The 21795-nt window shown below is 39.1% G+C and overlaps 1 protein-coding gene across 3 annotated transcripts; it reads left to right on the forward strand.

Annotated features, from left to right (window-relative positions):
- Positions 1–2010: 2010 nt before the first annotated feature.
- Positions 2011–20297, forward strand: slc2a11b (solute carrier family 2 member 11b). 3 transcript variants are annotated; one of them, XM_067406969.1, is made up of 12 exons: positions 2011–2123; positions 3765–3863; positions 6531–6691; positions 6804–6928; positions 7399–7528; positions 11822–11970; positions 12876–13063; positions 15567–15677; positions 15895–15996; positions 18224–18299; positions 19203–19330; positions 19601–20297. In XM_067406969.1, the coding sequence occupies exons 1-12, from the start codon at positions 2070–2072 to the stop codon at positions 19787–19789; spliced, it is 1512 nt and encodes a 503-aa protein (XP_067263070.1). In that variant the 5' UTR covers positions 2011–2069; the 3' UTR covers positions 19790–20297. The 3 variants fall into 3 exon arrangements, with proteins under 3 accessions (XP_067263070.1, XP_067263071.1, XP_067263072.1); XM_067406970.1 differs by having other exon boundaries at positions 19582–19794; XM_067406971.1 differs by lacking the exons at positions 2011–2123; positions 3765–3863 and adding an exon at positions 5322–5439.
- The last annotated feature ends 1498 nt before the right edge of the window (positions 20298–21795 follow it).

The raw sequence follows: 21795 nt of genomic DNA on the forward strand, positions 1-21795 counted from the left end.
ACTACCAAGTAAAATATATATATACTGTATGTATGTATGTATATATATATATATATATATATATATATATATATATATATATATATATATATATATATATATATATATATATATGTGTGTGTGTGTGTGTGTGTGTGTGTGTGTGTGTGTGTGTGTGAGTTTTTATATGTATGTACAGTACTGTATATACACACCAATCAGGCATAACATTATGACCACCGACAGGTGAAGTGAATAACACTGATTATCTCTTCATTATGGCACCTGTTAGTGGGTGGGATATATTAGGCAGCAAGTGAACATTTTGTCCTCAAAGTTGATGTGTTAGAAGCAGGAAAAATGGGAAAGCATATAAGGATTTGAGCGAGTTTGACAAGGGCCAAACTGTGATGACTGGGTCAGAGCATCTCCAAAACTGCAGCTCTTGTGGGGTGTTCCCGCTCTGCAGTGGTTAGTATCTTTCAATAGTGGTTCAAGGAAGGAACAGTGGTGACCATGACCCTGTCATTGATGCATGAGGGGAGTGAAGGCTGGCCCATGTAGTCCAATCCAACAGATGAGATACTGTAGCTCAGATTGCTCAAGAAGTTAATGCTGGTTCTGATAGAAAGGTGTCAGAATACACAGTGCATCGCAGTTTGTTACGTATGGGGCTGCATAGCTGAAGACCAGTCAGGGTGCCCATGCTGACCCCTGACCACCGACGAAAGCACCAACAGTGTGCATGTGAGCATCTGAACTGGACCACAGAGCAATTAAAGAAGGTGGTCTGGTCTGATGAATCACGTTTTATTTTACATCACGTGGATGGCCGAGTGTGTGTGCGTCGCTTACCTGGGGAACACATGGCGCCAGGATGCACTATGGGAAGAAGGCAAGCCGGTAGAGGCAGTGTGATGCTTTGGACAATGTTCTGCTGGGAAATCTTCGGTCCTGCCATCCATGTGGATGTTACCTTGACACCTACCTAAGCATTGATGTAGACCATGTACACCCTTTCATGGAAACTGTATTCCCTGGTGGCTGTAGCCTCGTTCAGCAGGATAATGCTCCAGCCACAAAGTAAAAATGGTTCAGGAATGGTTTGAGGAGCACAACAATGAGTTTGAGGTGTTGACTTGGCCTCCAAATTCCCCAGATCTCAATCCAATTGAGCATCTGTGGGATGTGCTGAAGAAACAAGTCTGATCCATGGAGGCTCCACCTCGCAACTTACAGGACTTAAAGGGTCTGCTGCTAACATCTTGGTGCCAGAAACCACAGCACACCTTCAGGGGTCTAGTTGAGTACATGCCTCGACGGGTCAGGGCTGTTTTAGCAGCAAAATGGGGGCCAACACAATATTAGTAAGGTGGTCATAATGTTATGCCTGGTCAGTGTATATATATATGTATATGTGTGTGTGTGTGTGTGTGTGTGTGTGTGTGTGTACATCACTAAACAGTTTAGAGTCTAAAAATTGGTTAGGCATTAGGATCTGCTACTGAAGATTTACGTTTGGTGAGGCAACACAACATTTCCTTCTGTCACAAGCATTTCAGATAATCATTTATTGACCTATATAACATAAGCCTACCCACTACCGTGCTTTTATATGAAATATAGACTTTAAATTCCCGCTTAATATGATGACACTGTTATGGTCAGAGCCTTCCAAACTGGTTCAGTTCTCTATGAATCAGAAAGAGGCTTATGGGCTCTGCAGGTCACTTGACTGAAACAGCAACAATGTGCTCTTTGTGATCAAAGGCCAAACAACACAATGCTTGATATAGTTGAATAAATGTTTCCTCTCACACATATAAGAGCCAGCTAGAATTAAGTATTTCATTAGTCATCATTACAAATAACCGTTAGAGGACAATCCAACTGTAATCACATCATCTTACATGCAGAATTCTGAATTTGCGCCTCAAGTAACTGGGGTTTGTCCAGTGGTCAACTGGAGCTTATGATTACACTAATGACTGCACACAGACCTGCCGCTCCTTCAAAGTTAATCTTTGCAGTGAGACCTAGAAGGCATGATGGAATAAACTCTTTTCTTTAGCACTCTAAAGTTGCTAAAAATGAATGAACTTAAAATGAATGGGCCAGAAGAGTGTACAACTTTAAGAAGAAAGGTAAGCTTTCATTCGAATTTTGAATTTACAGTCCACCACAAGGGCTCTCAGTGCATTATCCACAGGACTAAGTGTGGAAAAGCATTAGACATGCATGTGTTAAAAGACAAAAATATCCCAAAGACATCCTACAGAGCTTCTCTGTGGCTCTAAAGAGAATTTCATCCTGAATCAACTCTGAACCCATGCAGTTTTCACTGTTCATGCTCTGAACAACAGCATGATTGTATTTCTGCTAGTATATCTGTTATGGACCTCAGCTTTAAGAGCAGTTCTGTCCTAGGATGAGTTCATATTTCAGATCTGTGATTAAGAGACGTTTGGAATATTAAGTGAAATGTTAAAATATTTTGGACGAGTTTCAAAAATGGGCAAAGACAATGGAGAGCTTAAGGAATATCAACCTTTACTTAAAGACTTCAAAGAACCAGTTCAACAAATAAAGGTATGCTTAAAATTATTCTTGAAAATATTATTATTTTTTAAATACGTATAACAAATTGTTTTATTATTATTATTATTAAAAATAATCAGTACTAGCAGGTTATAGTACTCAGCAATATAGCTATAATGAACAGTGATGGGCAAGACATGATGTTTTGAAAGTACTTGGTATGCTTATGTCTTGCATATTACATTCATTTTTTTTTAGATTGTTGTATATTTGTTGTATTTTTTACATATCTTTTTTGCATATATATTTGAATATGCATATATTTAGTAACAGTGTTGGGGAAAGTTACTTTTAAAAGTAATGCATTACAATATTGCGTTACTCCCAAAAGTAACTAATTGCATTACTTAGTTACTTTGTATGAAAAGTAATGCGTTACATTACTTTTGCGTTACTTTTTCTCACCTGGACTGGGCTTGATTGTTTGTTTTTTAATAACACAAAAGTTCTAGTTTTGGCAAATGTTAAGGTTAATAAAGTGAGATTAAATACATAAAGTATATTAGAGTAATTTAATATAGTTAATTATTACAGGTTTGTGTACAATTCTGAGACTGTTTTATTCATTTTGAAGAATACTGAATGTTTCTGTGCAAGTAAGATGAGTAAATGCATGTTCACATTTAGTCTAGAACTACAATAACCACAAAACGCCTCTGCACTTTATTTCTCTCAACATGGGGACAGGAGAACTGTCAGTCAATAAATGTGAAAAAGTAACTTGCGTTACTTATTTGAAAATGTAACTTAAATATTTTGTTGTAAATTGAAAAAGTAATGCATTACTTTACAAGGCAATTGAAAAAGTAATCTGATTACATAACTCAAGTTACATGTAATGCGTTACCCCCAACACTTAACACTTTGCAATTAAGTTCCATTTGTTAACATTATTTAACTATATTAGTTTACATGAACATAAACAATAAACAATACTTCTAAAGCATTTATTAATTCTAATGTTCATTTCAACATTTACTAATCATATCTGTTCACATTATTTAATGCACTGTGAACTAACACAAACAAGCTTTTTTTTGTATTTCGAAGCTCTTCAGTTGCTGTTACTGCAGTTTTCCTGACTTCAGTACTCTAATCTTCTGCTAACCAGTATAAATATTAGTTGTTAACAGCAAGTTTAGATCAAAATCTGAACACTTCTGCCTTTTGTACTGTGTTAACTACAGGTTCCCAGTAAGTCTCTTCTTTTGGCTGTCTGGGCAGCTGGCATTGGTGGAACCTTTCAGTATGGGTACAATATATCAATCATAAATGCACCTACCAAGGTAAGAAATGTGTGAGCTTGTGCATCAAGTCTTTACTTGATTATTCATCACTATGCTTAAGCCTGTTTGTGATTACAAACTATGCATTATAGTCACATTAAGTGGAGCTACTTTGGTTTAGTGTGTATGTGTTTGATGTATAAGGTATTATTGCAGGAGCTCATCAGATTAAAAAGTCACATGAAATCTTTAGTTAGTTAATATATTACGTGAATATGGATTTTGGTCCCTGGCACAGTTTTTGCTAAAAATGTGACAAAATGTAAGCTACTAAATCCAAAACCCACATTTGGGCTTTTTGCACTTTTTTAATCATTAACCCAGGGTCAATTTTAACCATGTTTCACAATGTTCATACAGTACCCTAGATTAGTAATTGACTTTCTAAAACATTTTTTTTTCTGTGAAACATGAAAGAAAATATTTTAATAAAATATTGTCCATGGTACTGTTATCCAAGTTAAAGGTACAGTAAATATTTTAAAAGCTATTGAAAATTGAAATCAACACCCAAACAAACAATTTTGTGAATATTTGCCAGATGTCTGTTCTGTGTGTGTGCTGAAAAAAGTACTATGTTTGTACATAGTTCTTACATGGCAAAAAAAAAAAAAGAGGTTCAGACCGATCACTTGTAGTCAGCAACAATAGAGTGGTGCAGATATGACATCACTTTGTAGGCCAAACTGCGGACGCGAGTTAGCATTTTAGCACTTCTGGTTCCATCGCCCTGAAGTCAATGGATTTATTGAAAGGATTTTGGTTAAATGGCTGAAATAAGGCCTGTGGTGAACAAGACACTTTCACATTTTATTCTACAACATAAAATACATGAGTATTACCCCACTCGTGATTTATTTAAAGGGTTAGTTCACCCAAAAATGAAAATTCTGTCATTTATTACTCACCCTCATGTCGTTCCACACCCGTAAGACCTTTTTAGACACAAATTAAGACATTTTTGTTGAAATCTGATGGATCCGTGAGGCATCCATAGCCAGCAATGACATTTCCTCTCTCAAGATCCATAAAGGTACTAAAAACATATTTAAATCAGTTCATGTGAGTACAGTGGTTCAATATGAATATTATAAAGCGACGATAATATTTTTGGTGCGCCAAAAAAACAAAATAACGACTTATATAGTGATGGCCGATTTCAAAACACTGCTTCATGAAGCTTCAGAGCATGTTGAATCAGCGGTTCGGAGTGCCAAAGTCACGTGATTTCAGCTGTTGGCAGTTTGACATGCGATCCGAATCATGATTCGATACACTGATTCATTTATGCTCCGAATCTTCCTGAAGCATTTTGAAATCGGCCATCACTAAATAAGTCGTTATTTTGTTTTTCTGGCGCACCAAAAATATTCTCGTCGCTTTATAATATTAATATTGAACCACTGTACTCACATGAACTGATTTAGATGTGTTTTTAGTACCTTTATGGATCCTGAGAGAGGAAATGTCATTGCTCCCTATGTAGGCCTCACTGAGCCATCGGATTTCAACTAAAATAACTTAATTTGTGTTCCAAAGATTAACGAAGGTCTTATGGGTGTGGAACAGCATGAGGGTGAGTAATAAATGACAGAATTTTCATTTTGGGTGAACTAACCCTTAAAGCTGTTACATGTCTTGAAAAAGGCGGTTGCTAACAAGTGGCTAAATAGGACAATAGAGGCTGTCAGGGAGATTAAACATCAACTGATAGACGTTGAACTTGTGGGACTGTAGTGTAGTTCGCTTATAGCCTGTTGTTGAATCATAGCTGATTCACCTATACTTGCGCTAAGTCTCAAGCAGCAGCTCGGTGCTTAAATGCATACCCCTTTTTGTTATTTATTTTGGGGGTGGAGCAGCGAAGGGAAGGATGTGTTTGGTTGTCAATTTCAAATATCTCTCAAATTTCAAATATCAATGGAGCCCAAATGGTTGAAGGTCAAAATTACAGCTTCAGTGCAGCTTCAAAGGGCTTTACGCGATCCCAGACGAGGAAGAAGGGTCTTATCTAGCGAAACGATTGGTCATTTTCTAAAAAAGTGTTTTAAATTATATATGTTTTAACCATAAATACTCGTTTTTAACTAGCTCTCTTCTTCTTCTTCTTTATTAGAATTCTGGCAGTGTAGATGCTGCTAAGTGAATTACTGCCCTCCACATGTCAAAGTTTGAACTAAATTCTCATATACAATATAACAATTAGTTCAAACTTTGACCTGTGGAGGGCAGTAATTCACTTAGCAGCGTCTGATGGAATTCTAATAGAGAAGAAGAAGAGAGCTAGTTCAAGATGAGTGTTTATGGTTAAAAACGTATATAATTTTAAATTTTTTTTAAAAATGAATGATTGTTTCGCTAGATAAGACTCTTATTCCTTGTCTAGGATCACATAGAGCCCTTTAAAGCTGCAATGAAACTGTAATTTTGACCCTCAACCATTTGGAGTCCATTGAAGTCCACTATAAGGAGTGGAATGTTTCCATCAAAAACCTTAATTTCTTTTTGACTGAAGAAAGAAAGACATAAACATATTGGATGACATGGGTTTGAGTACATTTTCAGGAAATTTTAACTTGAAAGTGAACTAATCCTTTAAATGCACTCTTTCCTTTCATGTAATATACAGTATTTATTTATCCCCTTTGCTTGTGTGTTTTCTCTCAGTCTGTACAGAACTTCATTAATCAGACATGGACAGAGCGCTACAACACTGAAATCTCCACACAGGTGCTCACTCTCATCTGGTCCACTATAGTGTCCATATTCACTCTTGGTGGGCTTGTGGGAGCGTCCGTTGGGGGAACTTTGGCCATTAGATTTGGAAGGTAAACGGAAAACAAAACTACTGTATATAATGTGTTTGAAGGATGCAACCAAATGAAATTTTTAGGGATGTTACAGCCCTGTTGAAATTAATTTTTCAATATTATTTTTCAGGAAAGGGACACTATTGTTTAACAACACCTTTGCTCTGTTGGCTGCTTTCTTCATGGGCTTGAGTTATCCTTCTAGCACTTTTGAGCTTTTAATTATTGGACGCTTCCTGACAGGAGTAAATGCAGGTATCTCAAGGTTTAAAGCACATCAAATTAGTGAAGATTAAATACTGTTCTTTGATTTTTCTAGAATCCTGAAAAAGATCAAAGTGTCCTGTCATGGTTTATACAAAAATATTAAGCAGCACAACTGTTTACAACATTGATAATAAGAAATGTTTCTTGAGCAGCAAATCAGCATATTAGAATGATTTCTGAAGGATCATGTGACAAGACTGGAGTAATGATGCTGAAAATTCAGCTTTGATCACAGGAATAAATTAGACGAGACTTCTTTAAAAAAAAATTTTAAGGCCAAAATACCTTATAAAGCATTTTTGAATTTCTGTAAGTGATTTGCATGCGTTTTTCCTCATTTGCATGCATCTGCTAAATGACTAAACATTAATGAGAAGCTTATTGAATTAAATAAGTTGCAAAACATTATGAGCATTTGTTTGTGATCCCATAACTAACATTTTTTTTTTGAATGACAGGTATCGGAATATGTGTGCAACCTCTGTATATTGGTGAGATCGCACCTAGAGCTCTGCGTGGAGCCATGGCCATGGGAACTTCCATCTTCATCACTGGGGGGATCTTAACAGGACAAGTGATTGGCCTCAAGTAAGAAACAAAGGCATTAACACCACATAAAACAGAAGAGAAAGGTCAACATTTGTTTAAATATGTTGATTTTTTTTCTGAAATTTACAAAACTTAAAGGGTTAGTTCACCCAAAAATGAAAATTCTGTCATTAATTACTCACCCTCGTGTCATCTTCGGAATACAAAAGAAGATCTTTTTAATGAAATCTTTTTCTGTCCCTCCATTGACAGCTGCACAACTACCACTTTGAAGCTTCAAAAAGTTCATAAATAGATCGTAAAACTAATCAATATGAATTGAGTGGTTTAGTCCAAATTTTCTGAAGAGACTCGATATCTTTATATGATGAACAGATTGAATTTAGGCTTTTATTCACATACAAACATTGATCAGCGAACATAAACAGAAGCTCAGCTGAACCTGCTTGACTCATGAGAACAAACCTCTTCCGGAAGCTCAAACGTGCGGCGTAACACGAGAATGAACCTCATTGGTTCTTGCACGTCAAGCAAATGTGCTTGAGCTTCTGTTTACCACAACTGATGTGTGAGTTGATGAATGTTTATATGTGAATAAATGCCTAAATTACATCAGCAATCATGTTTCTTCAGAAAATTTGGACTAAACCTCTCAATTTATATGAATTAGTCTTACAATCTCGTTATTAACTTTTTGAAGCGTCAAAGTGGTAGATGCATAGACTGTCAATGGAGTGACAGAAAGCTCTCCAATTTCTTTAAAATTATCTTCATTTGTGTTCCTAAGAAGAACGAATGTCTTATAGGTTTGGAAAGAGGGTGAGTAATTAATGACAGAATTTTCATTTTTGGGTGAACTAACCCTTTTAGCAATTAAGTCTTGATTCCTAGTGACAATTCTGAGCGTACCTTGTATCCTGTCTGCCTGTGTTTGATCTTGCCTGTTCCTGTTTATTGACCCATTGCTGCCTGTCCTGACCCTTGCCTTGTATACTGTTCTGTGAATGATATCCGCCTGTCCTCGATCTACTGCCTGTACTCTGACTACGACTCTGCCTGTTCCTTGCTGTTCCTGTTTGCCCCTGATCGACCCAGCCTGTACAACCACGCTCAACATTTAATAAAGCTTTGCAATTGGATCTCTGCCTCAGTCCCGTTTCGTTACAGAAGACTTCACCATACCCAGATCCAGCAGCTTCTTTGAGCGTTTCCAGTCTCAGCATGGACCCCGCAATACGTCTCATCCGCCTTCGTCAAGGTAACTCTACCCTGGAGGACCATATTCAGAAGTTTCTGGACATTGCTTACTATTCAGATTTGCCTGACTGTGTCTTGATAGACTTTTTTGTGATGGCGTTAACCAGCCACTCCAAAATAAACTACGACAAGAAGGACCACGTTTATCACTCAGCGGTTTTATGGATTATGCGTTATTAACTGTTCTCCATTCACTGTGGGTGTCATGGAGAAATGCGACACCACCACGGTGAATTATGTAATGGCTGCCACACCAATGGACACTCACAAAATGGTGGCTACCATCACAACAACACAAAGTCAAAACACAGTTGATCGCCCAGAGCAAAGTCACGTCTCCGCTGATCGCCCAGAGCAACGGCACGCCTCCGCTGATCGCCCAGAGCAACGGCACGCCTCCACTGATCGCCCAGAGCAACGTCACGCCTCCGCTGATCGCCCAGAGCAACGTCACGCCTCCGCTGATCGCCCAGAGCAACGGCACGCCTCCGCTGATCGCCCAGAGCAACGGCACGCCTCCGCTGATCGCCCAGAGCAACGTCACGCCTCCGCTGATCGCCCAGAGCAACGTCACGCCTCCGCTGATCGCCCAGAGCAACGGCACGCCTCCGCTGATCGCCCAGAGCAACGTCACGTCTCCGCTGATCGCCCAGAGTCACGTCACGTCTTCGCTGTTGTTCCAGAGCAGCCCTCTCTCCTTGTCAGTTCTGTCATGGCCAAGAGGGCTGTTTTCACTTTTTATGTCTTGGCTGTCATGCGTGTGTGGTGGAGGACTTGGGAGCAGTCTGCCAGCCCGAGCCCGCTGTTGTCCCAGAGCAGCCCGCTGTTGTCCCAGAATGGCCTGCTGCCGTCTCAGAGCAGCCGTTTGCCCCGCTGGCCGCTTCGCTCTCAAGCCCGCCGGCCGCTTCGCTCTCAAGCCCGCCGGTCGCAACGCTCTCAAGTTCGCCGGTCGCAACGCTCTCAAGTTCGCCGGTCGCAACGCTCTCAAGTTCGCCGGTCGCAACGCTCTCAAGTTCGCCGGTCGCAACGCTCTCAAGATCGCCGGTCGCAACGCTCTCAAGATCGCCGGTCGCAACGCTCTCAAGATCGCCGGTCGCAACGCTTTTAAGATCGCCGGTCGAAACGCTCTCAAGATCGCCGGTCGCAACGCTCTCAAGATCAGCGGTCGCAACGTTTTTAAGATCGGCGGTCGAAACGCTCTCAAGTTCGCCGGTCGCAACGCTCTCAAGATCGCGGTCGCAACGCTCTCAAGATCGCCGGTCGCAACGCTTTTAAGATCGACGGTCGAAACGCTCTCAAGATCGCCGGTCGCAACGCTCTCAAGATCAGCGGTCGCAACGCTTTTAAGATCGGCGGTCGAAACGCTATCAAGATCGACGGTCGAAACGCTCTCAAGATCGCCGGTCGCAACGCTTTTAAGATCGACGGTCGAAACGCTCTCAAGATCGCCGGTCGCAACGCTTTTAAGATCGACGGTCGAAACGCTCTCAAGATCGCCGGTCGCAACGCTCTCAAGATCAGCGGTCGCAACGCTTTTAAGATCGGCGGTCGAAACGCTATCAAGATCGACGGTCGAAACGCTCTCAAGATCGCCGGTCGCAACGCTTTTAAGATCGACGGTCGAAACGCTCTCAAGATCGTCGGTCGCAACGCTCTCAACATCAGCGGTCGCAACGCTTTTAAGATCGACGGTCGAAACGCTATCAAGATCGCCGGTCGCAACGCTCTCAAGATCGCCAGTCGCAAAGCACCTTAGCTGTCTGGATGCGATGGACAAGATGGCTGTTTCTCCAGTGCCCACGGGCAAGATGGCCGCCCCTTTGGTGTCAAGGAACATAGGGGGTGTTCCAGCCATCGAGTCCGCTCCAGAACCTGTGCTACTTGACCTGCCGGCGCCCCACAAGCTCCTTGTCCACGAATCGACCATGGCCACAGTTGATTTCCCCAAGAACTTTTTTGGGGGGGGCAGTATACCTAAGGGTGGGGAGCTTGTGGGTGGGAACCTTGCCCGACCACTACCGGCATGGGCCTTTGAACTGTTATGGCCACCTTTGAACTGCAATTTATTATGGCCACTATTGGACTCTGACCCGCTGGGGTCATCTATGGACTCTGTCCCGCAGTGGCCGTCCAAACCACCTGACCTGCAGTGGCCGTCCAAACCACCTGACCTGCCGTGGCTGCCCAAGCCACCTGACCTGCCGTGGTTGCCTGAACCATCTGACCTGCCATGGCCGTCCGAGGCACCTGACCCGCCGTGGCCACCCATGGCACCTGACCCACCGAGGCCGCCCGAGGCTCCTGCCCCACTATGGTGCCTAGAGTTCCTGGACCTGCCCTGGAGACCTCCATACCCGTCTGCACTCCCAGAATCACCTGCCAGTAGGTCTCCAGGGCACCCACCCCCATTCTGTAACGATCACCATCTGTTCCTATCACGTTCCTGTTCACTCCGGACTCCATTTCCCATAATCCTCCCTTGCCTATCACTTGCACTCACTCCACCAATCACCTGTTGCCACATACAGCCATGCACACTCCACACTAATCACCACACCCAGCTGATACGCATTACCTGGACTATAAAGGACTCATACACACACCACCTCACTGCGAAGTCTTGATTCCTAGTGACAATTCTGAGCGTACCTTGTATCCTGTCTGCCTGTGTTTGATCTTGCCTGTTCCTGTTTATTGACCCATTGCTGCCTGTCCTGACCTTTGCCTTGTATACTGTTCTGTGAATGATATCCACTTGTCCTCGATCTACTGCCGGTACTCTGACTACGACTCTGCCTGTTCCTTGCTGTTCCTGTTTGCCCCTGATCGACCCAGCCTGTATGACCACGCTTTACATTTAATAAAGCTTTGCAATTGGATCTCTGCCTCAGTCCTGTTTCGTTACAGTTACAGAGATCAAGGGACAGAAAAATAGACTTATGTACACCGAAGACTGGAGTAATGGTGCTGAAAATTCAGCTTAAAAGAATATACTAAAGTACTAAAGAATATTCACTATAAATTAACATGCCATAAAGATTTTTAAGACTCTTTCTCTGTGTGTGTGTTTGTCAGTGAGTTGTTAGGTAAAGAGGAGTACTGGCCCATCCTCTTGTCCACCATCTGTATTCCAGCCGTACTGCAGCTGCTGATTCTGCCCTGGTTCCCTGAGAGCCCTCGCTACCTGCTCATCGACCGTGGAGATGATGTTGCCTGCGAAAAGGGTACAGACTGGTTTAATAACTGTGTTTGCACAATATTGTTTCAATAAGGTGTTGTAGGATGTGGTTGGATATCCCGTTAATATACAGTTTTACTTGTTGTTAAAGGTAATGATAAAGTTTAGAGTATATGTTCTTAGGCCATCTGCCCGAAGCTAGTTATTATAGTTAATAAAGTTTTAAATATGTATATTTTTTCTCTCCCCTGGAGCCGTATGGATTTAAAAAAAATATATAACTCTGATTGTGTTCATCTGAAAGAAGATAGTCATATACACCTAGGATGGCTAGAGGTTGAGTAAATCATGGGATCATTTTCATTTTTGGTTGAACTATCCTTTTAAGCAGAAAATATCAGATTCAAATATAAACTATCTGTGTACAAGTTCTGCACATTTTCATACAAACTTTACCAGTATGCTTCATGTGATAATTCAGACAAATTGCATTAAGATTGCATTAACTTTAATAACTTTAACATTAATTTTTTTTTTTTTTTTTTTTTTAATGAATGATTAAAGATAGATATAGTAGTTAATGAACAACCAGGTAAACAAACCACAAAATCAGCATGTAATATTGTTCAAAAAAGAAGCCTACATCATCTGTTTCCTGCATGTTTTTATCTGTTTTGCTGTCTACTAAGGTCATAAGACACATTTAAACTCATGACTCCATTGAAGTGAAGATGATGTTGTCATCTCAGCCGTGTATAACCAGAACATCAAAACATTTAAAAGACTGAAGCGAAAAATCTAATTGAAATTATCACTTTTGAACGGATGTCAGGATGTGAGCTCTCTGGAGGAAGCTAAATCAAACCAGTTGAGCCGTAAACAACAACAGAAGCCAGGAGAAGAGAATCTCGTGAGTAAAGGAATGTTATGCCCTTTGCCACTTTCTTTCAGCTCTAATATGGTTCCATGGCCAGGATAAGTACCATGGAGAGAAGGAGGACATAGAGAGAGAGAGGGACAGCTCGGTCGGCATTAAACCCAAGAAGCCCTGGGAGCTTTTTAAAGACCGCAGTCTTCGCTGGCAGCTACTGACCCTCTTCGTGATTCACACGTCCCAGCAACTCAATGGCATCAATGCGGTGTGTATTCAATATGTGTATTCACATTAATGGCTTGACATATGAAATGATTAGCCTTGACTGCTGATATGTGCACTATTAAAACAAAAAAACACACCCTCCCGCCAAAATAGCATGTGACCGGCTTGCTGTGGATTAAACCCTGAACTTTTCTCAAGGCAAATGATTATAAAAGGGGGAAAAAAGCATGAAATTGTTCAGATTTCATCTCTAAGGCTGTGACATTTACCTCAGCTCATATAATGGGCATGAAAGTGATTTTACACACAATACTGTACTTAAAAGCTTTTCTGGAATGTCATGTGAGACAGTCAAATCTGAACCAAAGCCAATTCTGAACCATGTACAGTAGGCCCAATATTATTTAGACACTTATTAAAGCACAAAAGTAAATATATGAATGTCAGTGGCAGTGTATTAGATAAAACATCAAACCAAGTGATAGCACAAACCCACATTTCAGAAAAATGTTTGTTAGGTTTCATTTATAAAAAATAGATGCTGTTCAAATTGGACTTCATGAAAATTTATGTAGTTTATGTGACCTTTTAAAAGTAGATAATATAGACAATATAACAAACATTCTTAAACTTACAGATAAACTTGAATGCATAAATCATCCCATAACACTCTTCATCATGACATAACACAGTTTAAACTTATTTGGGAAATTATCATTTGTTATTAAGGGATAAGTTCACTTCGGAATTAAAATTTCTTGATAATTTACTCATCCCCATGTCATCCAAGATGTTTATGTCTTTCTTTCTTCAGTCAGTCGAAAATAAGTTAAGGTTTTTGAGGAAAACATTCCAGGATTTTTCTCCGAATAGTGGACTTCAACAGGGTTCAATGGATTGAAGGTCCAGATTTCAGTTTCAGTGCAGCTTCAAAGGGCTCTACACGATCCCAGATGAGGAATAAGGTCCTATCTAGTGAAATGATCTGTCATTAAAAAAAAAATGCATCACGTAATCATGTTGGAAAGGTCACGCATGACGTAGGCAGAAGTACTAGGGCAAAAAACTCCTAATTTTCTTCGCCAAATTCAAAATCATTTGACATCGTTGTTTTACCTTTTTTTGTAAAGGGAGTTTGACTTTGTAGACACTGGATCTGTACTTCCGCCTAGGTCATGTGTGACCTTTCCAATTATACTTTATTACAAAATGTGAGGCACATCGCAGAGCTAGTACAAAACGAGCATTGTGGTTAAAAAGTATACAATATTATTTTTTTTTTAGAAAATGACTGATCGTTTCTCTAAACAAGACCTTTATTCCTTGTCTGGGATCGTGTAGAGCCCTTTGAAGCTGCACTGAAACTGACATTTGGACCTTCCAACCGTTGTACCCTGTTGAAGTCCGCTATATGTAGAAAAATTCTGGAATTTTTTCCTCAAAATCCTTAATTTCTTTTTGACTGAAGTAAGAATGACATCTTGGATGACATGGGGTGAGTAAATTATCAGGAAATTTTAATTCTGAATCCTTTAAATTAGATTTAATTTACCTTATTAACTTGCTTTTCCACCATTGGACAAATGGTTCCAGTTGCATTTCCACACGATATGATTACAATCTGTTTTAGAGTGGAACAATAAAGTTTAGTGGCTTCATAAATTAATTAAAAACATAAAAAAGCAAAACACACCTGATGCACATTCTATGTTCTCCATTTTCTAGAAGTGTATTTTAGTGCAGTTATATAGAGAAGGTACACTGCATTTGTCTGGCTAGACACCAGACCAAGCTCAATTTAAAATTTAACATTGGTCTGGGGAGTTTGCTATGTAGTTCCTACTGCACAAGAGGCGTGATCAACGAGCATTACTCATGCAATTGGATAGTCCTTCAACCAATCAGATCAACGATCCGGGTGACTTTTTTTTTTTTTTTTACAAAAAAAAACATGAAAGTGAGTGGTATTTACTGGTATTTACACCCAGTCGAGCGATTTGTTTGCAAACTAAAGAAGTCATTTAGCATCATTGAGAGGTTAAAAGGAATTGGATTGATGGTCGTGCGAGAGATGTCATCGTGTTATACCCAGAGCCATAGAAAGAGCTCTGTACCCGCCAATAGCGAGCAAGGTGGATAAGCCAGTCTGTGATTGGTTCCTGCAAAAGTGTATCAGATGCACCAGAAATGAATGTACGGGTTTCCAATCTGAGTTGCCGGGCAAAATCAAATCGCCGGCAGATCAGGCTGGGTTTACCCAGTCTAACACTGCATCTTACTCTGATGAAAGTGACTTGCACCTGACGTCGTAAACGTCACTTCCCAACTTGTAAATACGAACTTCCCAGGGGGACTTGAGTGCACTACTCACACAGAAGTCACTTAAAAAAAATTCAAATTCATGTGACCAACTTCAAAATGAGTGTAATCTGTGTGGGGACGTGTGTATTCCTATTAAAAATTACTGGATTTCAATTTTAGATATAATGTACATCAATATGTGTCCATGTGACCCCTGTTGATAGAGATTTCTCTCCCATCAGATTTATTTCTATGCAGACTACGTGTTCACCCAGGCTGGGATTCCAGCTGACAAGATTCCGTATGCTACAGTGGGAACCGGAGCTTGTGAGTGCATCACTGCACTGACGTGTGTAAGTCTGGGATTTGTACACTAGCACAAAGTCTTTCATCTCAGAAAGCATTTTTGGCATATTCCTGTTCATCCAGAGACGTTTCCCACAAATCACATAGTGCTGATCTGACAAATTGTGCTTCAGCCTTTGGAATTAGTTGTATGGAGATTTCACTATATATAAACCACTTTTTGAAAGGTGTTTTAAACACAGGCATTGTGTGTGTGTTTTTCAGGGTCTTCTGATCGAGTCTTTGGGAAGAAGAGCTCTGATTATTGGTGGATACTCTCTCATGAGCCTGTGTTGTGTCTGTTTCACCATTGCACTGACTTTTCAGGTTAATAGTGACATGATACTTTATAAGAAGTTTTATATGCTAATATTATAGTGTACTATAAATATACTGTATATTGGTTGCACTTTATTGTACAGTATGTGCACTTATGGTGTACTTGCCTAAGAAAGCACTGGGTAATATAAGGTAGCTACATTAATTAAGGTAGGTTTAGGGGTAGGTTAAGGGTTAGTATCTAATTATATTGTAATTACTATAATAAGTACGTACAGTGGGTACGGAAAGTATTCAGACCTCCTTAAATTTTTCACTCTTTGTTATATTGCAGCCATTTGCTAAAATCAAGTTATTTTTTCCTCATTAATGTACACACAGCACCCCATATTGACAGAAAAACACAGAATTGTTGAATTTTTTTTTATCACATGGTCCTAAGTATTCAGACCCTTTCCTGTGACACTCATATATTTAACTCAGGTGCTGTCCATTTCTTCTGATCATCCTTGAGATGGTTCTACACCTTCATTTGAGTCCAGCTGTGTTTGATTATACTGATTGGACTTGATTAGGAAAGCCACACACCTGTCTATATAAGACCTTACAGCTCACAGTGCATGTCAGAGCAAATGAGAATCATGAGGTCAAAGGAACTGCCTGAAGAGCTCAGAGACAGAATTGTGGCATGGCACAGATTTGGCCAAGGTTACAAAACAATTTCTGCTGCACTTAATGTTCCCTAAGAGCACAGTGGCCTCCATAATCCTTAAATGGAAGACTTTTGGGACAACCAGAACCCATCCTAGAGCTGGCCATCCGGCCAAACTGAGCTATCGGGGAAGAAGAGCCTTGGTGAGAGAGGTAAAGAAGAACCCAAAGATCACTGTGGCTGAGCTCCAGAGATGCAGTCGGGAGATGGGAGAAAGTTGTAGAAAGTCAACAATCACTGCAGCCCTCCACCAGTCAGGGCTTTATGGCAGAGTGGCCCGACGGAAGCCTCTCCTCAGTGCAAGACACATGAAAGCCCGCCTGAAGGACTCCAAGATGGTAAGAAATAAGATTCTCTGGTCAGATGAGACCAAGATAGAACTTTTTGGCCTTAATTCTAAGCGGTATGTGTACAGTCCCAACAGTGAAGCATGGTGGTGGCAGCATCATGCTGTGGGGGTGTTTTTCAGCTGCAGGGACAGGAAGACTGGTTGCAATTGAGGGAAGATGAATGCGGCCAACTACAGGGATATCCTGGACGAAAACCTTCTCCAGAGTGCTCAGGACCTCAGACTGGGCTGAAGGTTTACCTTCCAACAAGACAATGACCCTAAGCACACAGCTAAAATAATGGAGTGGCTTCACAACAACTCCGTGACTGTTCTTGAATGGCCCAGCCAGAGCCCTGACTTAAACCCAATTGAGCATCTCTGGAGAGACCTAAAAATGGCTGTCCACCAACGTTTACCATCCAACCTGACATAACTGGAGAGGATCTGCAAGGAGGAATGGCAGAGGATCCCCAAATCCAGGTGTGAAAAACTTGTTGCATCTTTCCCTAAAAGACTCATGGCTGTATTAGATCAAAAGGGTGCTTCTACTAAATACTGAGCAAAGGGTCTGAATACTTAGGACCATGTAATATTTTAGTTTTTCTTTTTTAATAAATCTTCAAAAATGTCAACAATTCTGTGTTTTTCTTTCAATATGGGGTGCTGTGTGTACATTAATGAGGAAAAAAAATGAACTTAAATGATTTTAGAAAATGGCTGCAATATAACAAAGAGTGAAAAATTTAAGGGGGTCTGAATACTTTCCTTACCCACTGTATGTACATGGGGAAACAGGACTGTAAAATAAAGTTCAATATATTTGCTGTTTTTCTCAATATATTTATTTTGTGCACTGTGTCAATATTTAATTAAATAAAAATAAGTTCTAAAAGACTTTTTTTTATTAGTGTGAAGAACATTTTAATAATCTAAAGAAACTTTTTCCACTAAGGAACCTTTTTGAAATGGAATGGTTCCATGGATATTCAAGGTTCTTCATGGAACCATCAATGCCAATGAAGAATCTTTATTTGTATCATGTCTCAGTAAACATACTGTATGAGGTTACGTTGAAAAATGGCATAAAGTCTGTGATCTTAATATTTGTTTCAATTACTTGAATTTAATTCAAGTTTATTCAATTCAATTCAAGTTTATTAGTGTAGAGCTTTTTGCAATACATATTGTCAAAAGCCTTTTATTGATTTTTGTTTGTTGTTTCTCCCTCATAGGAGTCCAGCCCTTGGGTTCCCTACCTTAGTATGGTCTGTGTTTTTGCCTTCATCCTCAGTTTTGGCCTTGGACCAGGTGAATGAATGAATAAAAAAAGAAAGAAAGCAAAGACAGAAAATTACATATAACTTATTCATCTTTTAACATTAAAGGTAGAGTAGGCAATTTCATAGAGGCTAAGAATAGCAAGCTAGCTTTGAAAGTCACATGATTTCAGTAAACGAGGCTTCGTTTCTTCCTAAGTGTTTTGAAATTTCAATGGTTCACCACTGGGGGGGCGTGACTTTGGCAGTTTGCAGGCACCAAAACAAAAGATTCGTAAAGCTTCATGAAACAGTGTTTTGAAATCGCCCATCACTAGATATTGTTGAAGAAAGTCATTATTTTGAGTTTTTTGGCGCACATAAAGTATTCTCGTCACTTCATAACATTAATGTTGAACCACTGTAGTCACATGAACTGTTTTACATATGTCTTTAGTAGCTTTCTGGGCATCTGAAAGTGTTAACTATCTTGCTGGCAATGAAGGCCTCACTGACCCATCGTATTTTATCAAAAATATCTTAATTTGTGTTCTGAAGATGAACGGGTGTGGAACGACATGAGGGTGAATAATTAATGACAGAATTTTCATTTTTAAGTGAACTAATCCTTTCAGAACTGTCCAAAGCCACACCTCCTCCAAAACACATGAACGCGCAGTCAGAGCAGATTCTGTAAAGCTTCACGAAAGACGACGTTAAATTACCTGAAGTGGAAGAATATGTACATGTTTTAATATTTAGACCACTTATATTATAAAATTGCTATATGTGAAGAAAGTTTTAACCGGAATAACAAAGTGTTTATGAGAAAAATTGCCCTACCTTTAATACAAACTCATCTGTCTACACTATTGTTGTATTATGGTGCATTGGCACACACTAGTGAAAACACATACTAGATTGATCAGATATATCAATGTGCTTTGTGCTGTAGGTGGTGTGACAAACATTTTAACAACAGAGCTGTTTACCCAAACCGATCGACCTGCTGCATACATGATTGGTGGCTCTATCAACTGGATCTCTTTCTTCTTTATCGGCATGATCTTCCCATTTATTGTGGTATGTACATATGCCTTTTTTCCTCTTTTTAGAGAACTGCATGGTTGGTCTTTCTTTCTAATACAAGGGCTGGATAAGTGGGGCACGTTTACACAAAAATCTGATGCTATATGTATTATGTACTAAAAAAGTGTTACCCTAATTTGTATTATTCAGAATTTCACAAAGCAACTATTCATCTGGACCATACACCATGCATATGTTGTAAAATTATGAGAGTTAACTACTTACAAATGATGATTTTTAAAAAGGCTTTTGTCTCTCTCCCAGAATGGCCTACAGCAGTACTGCTTCCTTGTTTTCCTGGTTATCTGTTGCTTGGTGGCCACATACATCTTCTTTGTGGTTCCTGAGACCAAGAACAAGACATTTCTGGAGATTCAGAGTGAGTTTCGCTCTAGAAAGAAGATCAATGCTGCCAGTGGTCCTGATGGCCCTCTACTTTCCACACCAATGTAAAACACACAAAACATTAACAATGCACAGTATTTTAATATTTGAAAGGGCGTTATAAAGTCAGTGTATTTAAATACATAAAAAATGTACCAAAAATACATGGAAATGTAAGACCAGCAAATATCTGAAATAAAGATACTTATAATGCTGTACTAAATATATAGTAATTTGTAAGTGTGTGATCAGTTATTCACACACAGACTGCACTACATCATGTGCCTTCAAAATGAATACTGTCTTTTATATCAAGGAGAGTCACATGATGAGGGACTTTCAATAGTATTACATTTTGGGTGTTTTAAAGAAATGAATATGGTTAAAACTCTATGCAGTGATACTTAAGTGCTATTTAGAATCAGTGTACTTGTATGATACAGGTTTCTGTAATTACTTTTCATCTCTAATTCTGTAAAATGGATCCATATTATGACCTTAAGCGAGAAACATACATTTTATGAAATCACTGCATGAATCATGCTTGAAATTGTTTTAATGTCAACAAAAATGTCAATAAAGGAAATGTTTGCACAACACATGATGCTTTTTTTTTTCAGTCAGCTATCTTTTATTCTCACTGCATGAATCCTGCATGAATTTAATTCATTTTAATGTCAACAAAGAAAACTATGACAAATAAACAAAATATGTTTTCATAAATGCTTTATTCTAAAATTATTGAACATTTCCCCCAAATTTTAACAGTAATAGGACCTAATCAACGTTTAATTTGAAGTATGGCAGTGTATTTTTATCCCTTGTGCATCAAAAAAAAGAAAAAAAAAAAGTTACAGGTGCAAAATAATGGACAAAAATGTCCATGTCCAAAAACTGTCATAAAAATATGATTTATTAATGTTTTTTTTCCACTTTCACTGATGTCAATTTTTTAACCAGCATCTGTTCTATCCATAGATACCAAACATTCATTAATTTTAAGAACTGTCACCCTTTAAATGCTGGTTTGTTTACATAATGCCATAGATGTTTTTTTTTTTTTTTTATGAAAAAAATTAAAAATAGTAGTTTATTTTCATAAACTAAATGCTAAGCAGATTTTTTTTCTTAGCTTATTATATTCTTGGGTGTGTCAATGAAGAACAACAACATTAATTACATTAATTTTGAGGCATTTATATTTTTTATGTAGTGTCAGATTTTTTACAAAAACTAACACTTAGGTCCATAATGGACAAACATGTCCATGCCAAAAAACTGTCATAGAAATATTATATATTAATATTATATGAATATTATTTTTCCACTTTCACTGACTGTTTTTTTTTTTTTTTTTTTATCAGTATCTCTTCTATTTTACCAAACATTCATTCGTTTTCAGAATTTTAACACTTTACAAATCGTTTTCTTTACACCCTCAGCTTCTAATGCACCTGTGTGCTCACTGTCAGTGGGCAACACTAGCATTAGCAGAGTAACGTCTCTTCAAACAATGAAATGATCAACCCCTCAAGCACCACATATTTATAGGTTTGGCTGTGAGGACACCTGTGTGAACTCAAACTTTGTATAAAATCTACCAGACTAAACAATCACCATTTTCTTGTGGTGAAAACTAAAACAATGTGTTTAGGGGCTTCTGAACTTCTACTTCAAATTCAAGCGCACCTTTTATCTCCGTACAATAACAAGTAAAAAAGTGCAATCAAGGGTTAAGATGCGTGTTTGGTCGAAAAAGAAAAACCTCAAGCTCATTAACCTTCTCTGACCCTTTTCATAGTTTTCACATGGCTCTATGACCCTGCCAAGGGCGCGACTCATACATGGAGTGGGATTTTTGATTGCCAGTACAATATAATTTCTTTCAAACTAATTACACACATTACATTTTCAGTAAACACATGCAAACTACACTCCGACATCCTTACCAACATACCCACACAAATATAGCTGCATTATTTTTCAAATTGACTCTATAATATGCATAAGCAGAAAACACAAATAAAGCGAGTGTTTCTTTTATATGCCAAATTTGAAAATATGGCACAATCTAG

Source organism: Chanodichthys erythropterus, chromosome 13 (genome assembly GCF_024489055.1).
Source record: "Chanodichthys erythropterus isolate Z2021 chromosome 13, ASM2448905v1, whole genome shotgun sequence".
In the NCBI taxonomy this organism is placed as follows: Eukaryota; Metazoa; Chordata; class Actinopteri; order Cypriniformes; family Xenocyprididae; genus Chanodichthys; species Chanodichthys erythropterus.